The sequence below is a fragment of the Otolemur garnettii genome, unplaced genomic scaffold (assembly GCF_000181295.1).
Source record: "Otolemur garnettii isolate 467f Iridium unplaced genomic scaffold, OtoGar3 scaffold00007, whole genome shotgun sequence".
Classification (NCBI taxonomy): Eukaryota; Metazoa; Chordata; class Mammalia; order Primates; family Galagidae; genus Otolemur; species Otolemur garnettii.
Window position 1 is genome coordinate 5,214,052 of NW_003852402.1, and position 13,041 is coordinate 5,227,092.

At 44.5% G+C, this 13,041-nt stretch overlaps 1 protein-coding gene across 1 annotated transcript in view; it reads left to right on the top strand.

The window, feature by feature from the left end:
• EFCAB6 (EF-hand calcium binding domain 6) overlaps positions 1 to 13,041 on the top strand; it is a 203,315-nt gene that overhangs the window by 143,228 nt on the left and 47,046 nt on the right. Inside the window, exons 22-23 of the mRNA XM_023509416.1 lie at positions 2,586 to 2,741; positions 11,623 to 11,815. Coding sequence (XP_023365184.1) covers positions 2,586 to 2,741; positions 11,623 to 11,815 — 349 coding nt within the window. The remainder of the gene's footprint in view (positions 1 to 2,585; positions 2,742 to 11,622; positions 11,816 to 13,041) is intronic.

Sequence of the window (13,041 nt, forward strand, 5' to 3'; positions counted from 1 at the left end):
CAGCATTTATTTTTACCTTTCCATTTATACTGAAACTGATCTGATCGATAGGTGAGAAGCATGTTCAATTGAAGTGATTAAAATTTTGTATTTTCCTCTTAAATCTACAGAAATTAACTTTGTTTTGAGCACCCTAAATACATTTTGAAGGTTTAAGAAAAATCCGTTTTTAAACTTACATTTCCTTTCCATGCCTTGCTCTTTTTTGCCTGAGCCTGAGCTGAAGATTCAGAATGAGAATAGCAACAGTGAATGAGCCACACAGCAGGGCCCATTTTGGAAAGCAAACTGGAGGGGCATGCAAATTCTCAGTAGCACCAGGCCAATGGCTGCATGTGTGAGGGTCCCCTAGCCATCCTACTGGCCGTACCAGTGCCCTCTTCAGGCTTTTATCTGATCTTCCAGACCCTGATCTGTATGTAGACCCAGAGCAGCTTTGCCACCCTGTGTCGGCTGACACCATTTCTGTTTGGCAGTGTGCTGTGATCTGCGCTCTAAACCCTCATTTACTCTGTGCACATATTTACTCTGCAAGGGAAATAATTACCGCCTGGAAACTGATCCAAGAAATGCTGAATGCCTCAATTTTCTAAAAATATGTATCTCAAAAAATGTTTTGGTTTTTTATACCTCCATTTGCTTTCATTTTGAAAGATTAAGTGGAATATAATAGTTATGATGACGAGTAATCATTTTGTAACATGGGACTGAATTCAATGTACACCTGTAAGGGAATCCAGAACCTTGCTGCTGTTGGCTACACACACAGAACAGTGAATGTGCTCGTTTGTCTTACGTGCCTGAATGTCGTGTGAGCCAATCCCAGAGTGGAGGCCAGCGAGAGAAGGGATTGGCTCCTCCAGGTAGCTTCAAAGTAAACACTACCTCCTTCTACCCTCTTGGACATTCCCACTGAATTTCACCCTCTTATAGCTCTGACTTTTTTTTTTAGACAGCATCTCACTTTGTCGCCCTGCATAGAGTGCAGTGGTATCACAGCTCACAGCAACCTCCAACTCTTGGGCTCAAGCAATTCTCTTGCCCCAGCCTCCCGAGTAGCTATGACTACAGGAGTAGCTATGACTACAGATGCCCACTACAACACATGGCTATTTTTAGAGAAAGGGTCTCGCTCTGGCTCAGGCTGGTCTTGAACCTGTGAGCTCAGGCATTCCACCCTTCTAGACCTCCCAGAGTGCTAGGATTACAGGTATGAGCCACCGTGCCTGGCCTTATAGCTCTGACTTTTCTCTTGCTGTGGATTATTTTTTTCCAGGCATGCTCAAGGAACTGTCCTCTCTCACTAATGCATATCTAAGATGATAGACAATTACTACCAAAAATTGTGATTTTAGAATTTATAACACTTTGTTTTCCCTGAGGAATAACCTCAAAGCCAAAGTTAAGTCTCAGCCCATCAGACAAGCATATTGTTAATTTTTCTAGAGCTTTTCAGAGACTTGGGTGAGCTGCAATTATAGAATTTATAATCGCTCCCCCATAGGTCAGGTGCAAGATTGTTTACTCTTAAAGATGTCCACAGTTTTAGTCTCTTAACAATAATTTCTTTTTAATCAAGGAAGAATTTTCTAGAACTGAAAACATTGGATTCTAGAGACTTCCTGGGAACTATAGCAGGGTGCTGTCTGCTTCGCTGTGGGGGGGAGGGTAGAGGGGAAATCTTCCCTAGTTTTGCCCTTGGGTCCAGCACTGTCTTGTTTATCTGTAACGTGAGACCCACCGCCTGGCAGGGTGGTTGAGAAGGTCAAGTGTAAGACTGTACCTGAGGAAGACAACACACCTCCTGGCCTGTCTGTTGATGCACACATAAGAGTGGCTGTGTTTCTTAATAAAAATACCTGCTTAAAAAAATGAGGAGTCACAAGACACTTCTTTGTCCTTAGCATAACAGGGCCCAGGCCTCCCCAGCTCCTCTTTAGGGCCTGGCACTGCTCTCCCCTGGGTCCTTGGCTGACTCCTTTGCTGCCTGGTTCTTGCCTAAGTGTCATGTTCCCGGTGAGGGCTGTCTGCACATCCTTACTCAGACTTGTGACGCACTGACATTCTAGGCGTCCTCAGCCCCCCTCCCTGGTAGGCTCTGCTTGCCTGCAAACCTATCGTCCTACTTTGTCTTCCGTTTATTGTCAGTCTTTCCCCCACTGGAATGGGAATTCTGGGTATGCCTGTTTGATTCACTGCATGTGTCACAGCACCCACCACATAATAGGTGCCCAACAGGTATTTATTGAGAATGAAGGGACATTTTTACATGTCTGTAGATAATATTACTGTATTTTAAAATGCTTGGGTCCATTTTTAAAGTTACAATTCCAGTAAAAAGGCAAGATTATAATTTCTCTAAGGTAGTTTTGCTAATGATAGTAATAATAAAGCAATAATGATGCAAACTGATCATTTTTGCTGGGATACCTTTTAATATGAATGTTATACTGAGGCTATAAAACATCTTCAAAATTAGTTCTTAGATGAACCATCGAGTCATCACAGTAGAACGATCACAGAACACTTGCTTTAATATTTGCTTTCCCGATTTTAGGGTGTAACTGAAATATATTCTTTTTCAGGGATAAGCTTATGGACCATTATCAAGATATCAGCAAAGCACTCGCCAAAATCGATAAATCTAAAAATGGCTACATATCGATACACAAGTTGCAGAAAGTGCTGCAAGAATGTGGCTGTCCTCTGAAGGAAGAGGAGCTGACCAATCTTCTGACCAGGTCTCTTTGGACTGGGCTGTTTCCCACCAAACTAGAAACATGCTGGCAGGAGCCTTCATTTCCTCGCATGGCCACTCAGACAGCCTTTGACACTGAAATAACCTCATGTTCATCCCTTTGTGCGGGGCTGCAGTAGAATGGCTTTAGGCCAACCAAAGGCGAAAAGAAACAGTAATTCAACAGGTGCCCAGCTTCCGGACATGTCTCAGTGGTAGCAGCAGCATTTTTAAACTTGTTTTTATTTTATCCAAGTTATTCAGGTGCTTAGATAGGAGCGAAATGGTTCTACAAGGCTTATTATTGAAAAGAGCAGCCTAGTGGGCCCCGCTTGGCCCTCATTCCCCTCCCGCCCATCAGCAGCTTTCACAGCTTGGGCTTGAATGTCCCTCTTTCTAAGTGACAAGCATCCATTACTCCTTGTTGATTTGTCACTTTTAGGTGGTATCTGTTGACATCCTACCAGGAATACGTGGGTTTAATCGTTTTCCACTCATCACATGCCACCCCCCCATGGGAACAACCCCAAACTTAACTCCACACACCCGCCTCACTGCTGGGCCACATTTTGGGTTAGAACCCCTTTCAGCATCTCCATTGGCAAGACGAGTTGATCACTTTTCTTTTCTACCCAGCACTTTTCCCCTGAAGTTAAATTATCTTATTTTTCTCTGTTGTTCATTTAGTTTCCTTCGTACTCATTTTCACTAATTAAATCACCAACTCGCCCCTAATGGTGGAATCTCTTTCCAGTGTGTTCAGACACGCGTCCGTCAGCCGATCTGTCAGCTTCCTCTTCTGAGGACAACAACCCTCTGTATATTCTTTAATTCTCGGAAATTTTCTTAATTTATTTTCTTAATGGATTCCTCTCCTATTCTTTCTGAAACTCCTATTCTTGCTGACTTTTTAACTGCCTAGATTGTTCTCTTACATATGTTTTTAATCTTTCTCTTCTATTTTTTATCTCTTTTCCTTCTTGTTGCACCTTCTGATAAATTTCTTCAATTTTAGCTCCCAAGCCCTCTTTGGGGATCTTTGTTTCTGCTGTCACACTCATATTTCTGATTACCAGTGCTCACCTCTGTTCTTTGAGTGTTCCTTTTTCATAGCTTCTTGGTGGTTTTTTTTTTTCATGGATTCACTATGTGAAGATATTGACAACAGACCTTTAACAAAAGTTTTCTTTACCTGAGAACCCTTTTGGCAGTTTTGCTTTTTAAGCCTGTGTTTTGTGTTTGATACTTCCCCCCCCCCAAATATTCTTATCTTAATAGTAAGGGGTACTAAGATGCAGAATAGAAGTTTTGCTCAGATAGGTAGAGTGCCTTTGCTTTGGTCTGAATTGTAGGGTAATCTGGCACGTAGGGGCCACCAGAGTCAGTGTCTTTAAAACTTTTCTGTTGGCCCGGTCAGATTTACCGGAGAATAGAGTTGCCAGATAAAATATAGGATGCCAAGTTAAATTCGAATTATAAGTAAGCAATAATTTGTAAATATAAGTATGTCTCATAAAATATTTGTGGTATACTAAAAACTACTTTTATCCGAAATTCGAATCTAACTGGGTATCCCTCTAGGTGTGGTTTGTGGGCTGATTGGTGGCACCCCAAGAAGAGAAGGGTTTTTAGTCTTTTCCTGCCAACACTCCAGGAGTTGACTGGGGAGAGAAGGCTGGAAGTTTTACCGGTCAGTGTGATAAGCTGAATAATGCCCTCTAAAGATGTGCAAGTTTCCTGGGACCTGTGGACATTTCTTTCTTTGGAAAAAAGATATTTACAGATGTGATTAAGCTAAGGATCTTGGGGAGACTATACTGTACTGACCAGATGAGCCCTTAAATGCCACCGTAAGAGGCAGGTACTAGCTACTCAGGTGGGTGGGTGGGGGATCAGGTAAGCCCAGGAGTTTGAGGTTACGATAAGTTACTATTGTAGCACTGCACTCAAGCATGGGTGACAGAGCAAGACCCTGTCTGTACAAAAATAAATAAGTTAATAAGTATATAAATAATAAATAAGGCAGGTAGCTGGAGAGTTTACACAGGAAGAAGTAAGTCCATGTGACCAGGGAGGTGGAATGACAAAGCCATAAACCAAGGATTGCCAACAGACACCAGAAGCTGCAGGGGGCAGAGTACAGCTGTGCCCTGGCCGCTCTGGAGGGAGCACAGCTGTGCCAGCACCAAGGATGCTGCTTTTAGACTCCTGGTGTCCAGAACTGTAAGAGAACAACTGTGTGTTGTTTTAAGCCACCAGGTATATGACATTTTGTTACAGAGTCAGTGTAGAAACTTTCACTTAATCCTCCTCTTTTCACTAACCCTCCCTCCCATTCAGAAACACCATCTCCAGAGACTGAAACTCTAGATCCTCCCCTGGTGGGGAGGGACAGGCACCCAGCCACATGGAGTCTGGACAGGGGTCTGGGGTCTCATTGCTTCCCACACAGACTTTAACCAGTCCTTGTATTTTTAACCACGCCTTTATCCCCAAGTTTAGATGGAGCTGGTCCCACCAGTCCCCGAGGCTCCGAGGGTGTTCCCAGGGTTGGCGAGTTGTGGTTCCCTCTTCCCCACGTGCCCTCTGTCAGCATTAGGAGGTGATTTCTTGGATTCTGCACATTCACTCCCGTCCATCTGCAGGGTCTTCACACCTGCCGCCTCTCCCCTGTTCTCGTAGTCTGTAGGGGTCATGCCCAGTGGTCTTTAGATGCCAGCAAGCATCAGAATCCCCGGGCAAAGGGGTTAAAACTCAGTTTGTGGGCCCCCTCCCCCAAAGTTTCTGGGCTAGAATATCTTAAGAATTAGCATCTCCGACATGGGTTAAGTGACGCAGATGCTGCTGGGCTGGACCACCCCAGTTTGAGAACCACTGCCATGTGCCTTTTTAAAACTCCCTTTTTCTGTCATTTTGGAAAGGTTGAATGGGGACAGAACTAGATATGTGTGCTCAAGCCACTTTTTTTAACTGCACGTCTTCTCCTCGTGTACTTTTACACTGAAATAACTGAGAGTTAATTGCCTGCTCTGACTCCTTCATACGCATTGCTGTCTTGCATGTAATTTAGCTGTGCTGTCTGAATGTGCGGGTCTTATGTCCCCCACTTTGTAGGGGGAGGGTACTAGCATCCCTTCCACACCTTTTGAAACAATTTTCTGTGCTTGCTCTAGAGAGTTTGCAATATGCCCATTGACAGCTAACCTCAACCCACTCCCAGATAACACGACATAACGTCACGGGACACACGGGAACTTACCTGGGCCTAATAACGTGACTGCCCCTCACCTCTCCATGCCTATGATCATCCATTAAGTTGTTGTTACCACTTTGACCAACTAAGAGTAAGAATATGAGATGTTCTTTTGCCTTTATTTATTCCTTCCGTGCTACCCAGAGCATATTTTGATCTGTATGCTTCCCCTTCTCTCTGAACAATGACTTTTTGCATTTCTTGAAGGGCAGGGCTGCTGGTGATAAAATCTCTCAGTTTTTGTTTGTCTGAGAGTCTTTGTTTCCCTTCATTTGTGAAGGATGATTTCACTGGATGGAGCATTTTGGGCTAGTGGGGCTTATTCTTTCAACGCTTTAAGTATTTCAGTCCATTCCCTGCTTGCTTGCGTAATTTCTGGCAAGAAGTCGAATGTAATTCTTATTTCTGTTCCTTTAAAGGTGCGATTCCTCCCCCCCAAAGATTTTTCTGGCTTCTTTCAAGATTTGCTCATTGTCTTTAGCTTTTTTCTCCAGTTTGCATATGATTTTCACAGGTGTCAGGTTTTTGGTATTCATCCGGCTTGGTGTTCTGTGAGCTTCCTGTGAGTTGGTGTCTACCATTAATTTTAGAAGCATCTCAGCCATTATTACTTTAAATATTTCTTCTACTCCTTTATTTTTCTCCTTCTGGTATTCCAGTTATGCAGATTTACTCATTTTGAAGTTGCCCCACAGTTCTTGGATGTTCTGCCCTATTTTCCCCCATTTCTTTTTCTTGTTGCATTTCCGTTTGAAAGATGTCTGCTGACAGGCGTCATGCTTACTGATTCCTCCTCAGCCACGTCCCGTCTCCTGATGAGCCCTGCAGAGTCCATCTTCATTTCTGTCACAGTGTTTTTTGATTTCTGGCACTTCCCTTTGATTCCTTCCTAATGTTCCATCTCTCTGCTTACGTTGCCACTTGTTCTCACATGGTGTCTGTTTTTTCCCATTAGAGTACTTTGCATATTAACCATAGTTATTTTAAATTCCCTATCCAATCATTTCAAAATCTGTGTCCTGTTCAAGTCTGCCTCTGATGCTTGCTTGATCTCTTCAAACTATGTCATTTCTTGCCTTTTTATATGCATTGCAGTTGTTTATTGTTATTTTAGAAGACCAGACAGGAACTGAGATAAACAGGCCTTTGGTGTGAGATTTTATGTTAATTTGGCTAGGAGTCGGGCTGTGGCTAGTGTTTACTGTAGTTGTCAGTGCCAAAGGCTTCAGTTTCCACCAGTGTCCTTGTTTTTCCCTCTCCTGTTTTCTTGAGTTTCCCTAGGAACTCCTTCTTAAATAGAGTCTGTGTTTGTGGCTCTTTCAGTTGTGACCCAATATTATTACTTGGGAGCTGGGTTGAAGTGGTGGTAAGGTATTGAGACGGGAAACATTCTATAGTCTTATGATTAAATCTCAGTGTATTAGTGGGCTGAGTCCCCAGGCTGCAAACTATAGAAATGTTTATTAGCTTTTTCCCCTCCCTTAGATAAGACAGGAAGACTAGAGGGGGCTGGAGTTGGCTGACTGCCCTTCCCCCACAGCTGAAATAGGCACTGGTAAAGTCTTTTCCTTTGAAAGTCATCATGGAGAAGGCCCTGGACCTACTTCCCAAGGGCTGATCTAACCCTCCCCATACCTTCACTGTAAGGAGCTGGTAGGACTGCCAATGGTAAAACTGGTAGAAGTGTGTGCGGGTGGCTAAGACTGGGCCCCTGGAGCTTCCTGCTCTCCCCCTGGCTTGTCCACTGACTTGTCAGGGCTGGTGTGGGGGGTGCTCCCATCAGCCTGTGGCTCCAGGGCTTTGCTCTGAGAAAACAGATCCCAGCTGTGTCTCTCTTGGATATGCCTGTCTCCCCAGGTTTCAGGGTGACTTTTTGCCCTGTGACCGCAATTCTCTGATGAGACAAAAAAAAGAAAAGAAAAGAAAAAGCCACTGTTATTTAGTTTATTTCTTTCTCTCTCTCTCTTTTTTTTTTTTTTTTCCTTTTTAGTGTATAAAAACTCTATTACAGGACTTTTCCCTTTTTTTTTTTTTTTTTTTTTCAGTTTATGGCTGGGGCTGGGTTTGAACCTGCCACCTCTAGCATATGGGACAGGTGCCCTACCCTTTTGAGCCACAGGCACTGCCCTGAAAAAGAAAATATTTAGCTTTTTTCTTGTTGTAAGGACAAGAGCAATGCCTCTGAGCTCTGCACGTGTTCAGAGCTGCCCCCTCCTTCCGTCTCTTCCTCTTCCTTCCCCGTCCCATCGTTTGTCAGCTACACTTTGATTTGTACTTTAAAATGGTGCTTAAATTTGATCAGGTCCTTCCTACTTGGTTCATAGGTTGCTTCTAAAACTTAGAAGTCATTAAATACCATTTCATTATTAGAACTATGTATGTACTGTTCCATGTCAACAAGTAATGACTGGAAATTAGCTTTTTTTTTTTCTTTACTATCTCTGAGCCTCTGGCCTTAATGCCAAATAGATTCTCTTTTATAGATTTTATCGGTTGCTGAAAATCACACCACATTTATCTCAGTCCATTCAGGCTGCTTTGACAAAATACCATAAACTGGGACTTATAAACAGCAGCAGTTTATTTCCTACAGCTCTGGAGGATGAGAAGTCTGATATCAGGGCAACATCAGATTCCGCATGTGGTAGAGGCCACTTCCTGGCTCACAGACGTCCATCTTGTCAAAGTAACCTCACCTGGCAGAGGGGGTGAGGGTTTATCTGGGACCTCTTGGATAAGGGCACTAGTCCCATCCACGAGATTTCTACCCTATGACTTAATCACCTCCCACAGGCCCCACCTCCTAACACCATCACCTTGGGGCTAACAGATGAATGCTGAGGGGACACAAACGCTCAGACCACGGCAATGTTCGATTTGCTTCATATTTATACTACAAGTATGTTAGACAGGTTATTTGTCTCCTGCATTCTTAGTATACTCTTTTTCTTGCATTACTTCCCTTTATTTTACCTTGTCAAATAAAAACAAGTTCATACGTAGGTACAATAAACTTTATTTGAAAAGATTACTGAAACATTATAATAGGGAGAGGAGGATTCTCGCAATAGGAAAAATGCTACAAAAATGGTACAGTAATCTCCAAGGTCAAGGAGAAAAGGCCTTCCTTTAAGAGGGAAGAGTAAAGCAAGCTAGAAAGTGCCTAATGTGGACGATGAGGTGAGTGGACAGTGTGAGCAGACTGTCTTTCCTCATGGGCAGTCTCAGGAGGCACCAGTAAGGAGGGGCTGCTCTCCATTCCCATGCTGGCTCACGCTGAGGTGGGCCCAAGTTCAGGGGCCTGGGGAAAGGAGAGCACCTTAATTAAATTTTGTCAGGTTAGCAGGCATTTTGGTCGGATTGGTCAGTGGGTGCAAATGTCTCATTAATCATTAATGAGAATGGGAGATGGGAATTGGAAGATCTTTGTGTGAGTTGTCAGAGGTAAATCTAGGAGCTTCCTTGAGGCTTTTCTAAGTCATGCACAGAAAAGATGGTCCTTTATGGTAGCCACTTCCAAGAACATAAAGGGTGGGATAATTTAACCATCACTATTTTCTAGAAGATCAGTGCTCAGGTAAAACTCAACATTGTTGATCTGCTGGTTTCCCCAACATTTTATCCCATTTTCTGTTTTCTTAATGTTTTCCCCTGGTATCTCCATCCCAGAGCTCAGCCCCCAGAGCATCCTGGATGCCTCTACTATTCTCCTGGGTTGGACCCCTTTTGCTACATCCCGTGTCTCTTTATTTCTTGCTTTACATTCTTCTTTTCCTGGAGTACCTCCTGAGGTAATTTCCTAAGAAGGGATGAACAGAAAATAAATTTTCTGAGTTCTTACTGATCTTAAATTTTTAAAATTCTCCTTTACACGGTTTGCCAAAGCAAATAATCCTAAGAGAGAAAATCATTTTCCCTTAAAATATAAAGACAGTGCTTCATTGTGTTTGAGCTGTGAGAAGTCTAGTGCATGTGTGCACACGTGTGTGTGTGTGTGTGTGTGTAGAGAAAGGGGGGCCATTTCATCTTCAAGTGCCCATACAGTTTTTTCTTCCTTAAACAGGATCCCTTCTCACTGAATCTATTGCCAGCTGAACAAGAATTCATATGCATTCAATGAATAAATCATGGAAAAATAGCTGAAGATAAATAATTAACTAAATGATGATAAGAGAGTCTTATGAAAACATAGTTAGGCTTGATACTTTTATAAACAACAACAAAAGGGCTGTGGAATTTCTGTAGCCCACCTTTCAATGGGGTGATCAACTTTCTTGTGCATTGAAACCTTAATAAGGAACCATCTCTCGGTTGCTTATTTCTTCTCAAAGACCCCTTGATGATAAGCATCCCTGTTATTTGTAATTATATGTAGATTATTCTTTTCTAGATCCAAAATAGACTTTTCTAAATACCACTGAGGAGATTAGCATATGCACTTGGTTTATTACTACATCTTAATACCACACTGGCAATTTCCCCTGCTGAGGAAACAGTGTTCATTGTCCTTTTCCTTCATGCTTCCATCATCCAAGCCAGGCCGACGCAGGGCCTGTGCGAGGCTGCTCTGCAGCTGTGGGTTGGAAAAGCTCAGCTCTTGGCTTATCTTCTTTAGAAGCAAATATCCGAATCACTGGGAACTTCTCTCCCCCGCGTACCAACCTTCCAAGCTGTTCCACTTGGACACTCACACCCCATCCGCTGAGAGAAAGTTTAGATGTGCAAGAGCCTGGAATTCCCAGAGAACTGAAATTATAGACATGTGAACTTCATGTGCAGCTAAACTTTAATTTGAACTATTCTGTGTCTTTAACAGATGTGATCTATGTTCTATAAAACCTTTTGATTTTATCTCACCATCTAGCCTTTAAGAATTTAGAAGTAATTTCTTCTGTGTGGGAGTCGAGAACCTCTATTTCTATGGGATGTGCTTATGGAGATAACATTTGCAGGTGGAATCTGTATTTGAGAAAACACTAAGCAGGATAGGTTTGCAAAATATCTTTTGAGTATTTTTGGCTGGACAGTTCATTTGAACCATTCTTGAAAAAGAACTTGACATGTATTTTACTCAGTTCCTCTTCTCTGTTTTTGGCTTATTTCTCTTCTTTGCAAGTTCTACTGCTACTTCTAAGTCCAGCTGTCACAGCTCATGCCTGGATGCCCACAGGGGCCTCCCATCCAGCCTTTGGGCCTCACTGTCCACCAGTCCACAGGCTACTTGTGGACTGTCCGAAACACTGTCAATTTCTGTCCCCTCTCTCTGCCCTGGATATCTCGCATCCCTGTCCAAACACTTTCATCTCCCTTGGTCCTAGGACCAGGTTCTTTAACCGGCGCCCCCCTTACCATCTTCTGCTCCATAAACCCATGAACCCCGTAGTGCAGGGCAGGGCAGCTGTCACTCAGGCAGCTCTCACCTCACACGGCCCTTCTCTTGTTTACTTACGTGGCAGCGTTGGGATGTGTGTGCCATTAGCAGGGATAACTGGCACGTACACACCTGTGGGCAGGGAACAGTGTCTCAGAATTTCCCATTTTCCCCACATTGTTTTGTGTTCAGCAACTGTTTGTTGAGTGAATAAGTGGTAGGGTGGGCTTTAATATTTTCTTCTCTTTCTTTGGGGACAAGTTGGGGAATCGGCTGGCCCAATAATTCTGTCAGTTACCCTGACTTCTGGAGAGCGCTGGAGAACAGCAAGCCAAGACCTCCAGCGAAGGAGAAGGAGGAGAACCTGCTGGTGGACTTCTCAACGCTGCCTCCGGAGGAGGTGGTGAGGACCATCCAGGACGTCGTCGACTCCGCCCATCCCGCGTTGTTAAAGGTACCTGACTGAGTGTGCTTTCTTGTGAAAACTCAGGCAAATGCCTTTGAGATCACACAGGGAATGTGTAGCAGAGCCAGGAACATGGGCAGGAAGAGGAAAGTGGGCTCTTCCCAGCCTGCCTTTCCTGCATCCAGGTGGTTTGAGGAATTAAAGTTCTAAGGATCTTTAACTACGATGTGCTGTTCACCACCCATGCCTTTTGAGGGCAACTTTAGTTGCTTAGATTTTTTTTTTTAGAGACAGAGTCTCATTTTATCACCCTTGGTAAAGTTCTGTGGCATCACACTTCACAGCAACCTCAAACTCCTGGGCTTAGGCAATTCTCCTGCCTCAGCCTCCCAAGTAGCTGGGACTATATGTGCCCGCCACAACGCCCGGCTTTTTTGTTGCAGTTTGAACAGGGCCAAGTTTGAACCTGCCACCCTCGGTATATTGGGCCAGCGCCCTACCCACTGAACCACAGGTACCGATTTTTAAGAAGTCAAGCAGGAGAGCCCTTTAGGGTACAAGAAAGACTCTTGGAGCCGGGCCAGTGAGATGAAAAGCCAGAGAAACTGCCCAGTCTCCACTCCTGCCATCTACTTCATACTTCTTTTCTTATAAATCAGATCCCAATTTCAGTGTGTAGGGAGCAAGGTAGGCTCTAGAGTGATGCCGCTTGACTGCTAGCACGGTTTTCTCAAACCGAGACCCATGGAACCTGTGGGAAATGCTCCTAGGCCACAAGATTCTGAGCAAGATAGCAGGGAAGGTGGACAGACAGATGGACGGGGGCACTGGGGGAATGCAAGGAAGGTGGACAGACAGATGGACGGACGGGGGCACTGGGGGAATGCAGGGAAGGTGGACAGACAGATGGACGGGGGCACTGGGAGAGTGCAAGGAAGGTAGATGGACAGATGGACAGGGGCACTGGGGAGAGCAGGGAAGGTGGACAGACAGATGACGAGGGCACTGGGGGGGAGGAAGGTGGACAGACAGATGGATGGGGCACTGGGGGGAGCAGGGAAGGTGGACAGACAGATGGATGGGGACACTGGGGGGAGCAGGGAAGGTGGACAGACAGATGGATGGGGCACTGGGGGGAGCAGGGAAGGTGGACTGATGGATGGGGGCACTGTGGGGTGCAGGGAAGGTGCACAGAGAGATGGATGGGACACTGGGGGGAGCGGGGAAGGTGGACTGATGGATAGGGGGCACTGTGGGGTGCAGGGAAGGTGGAC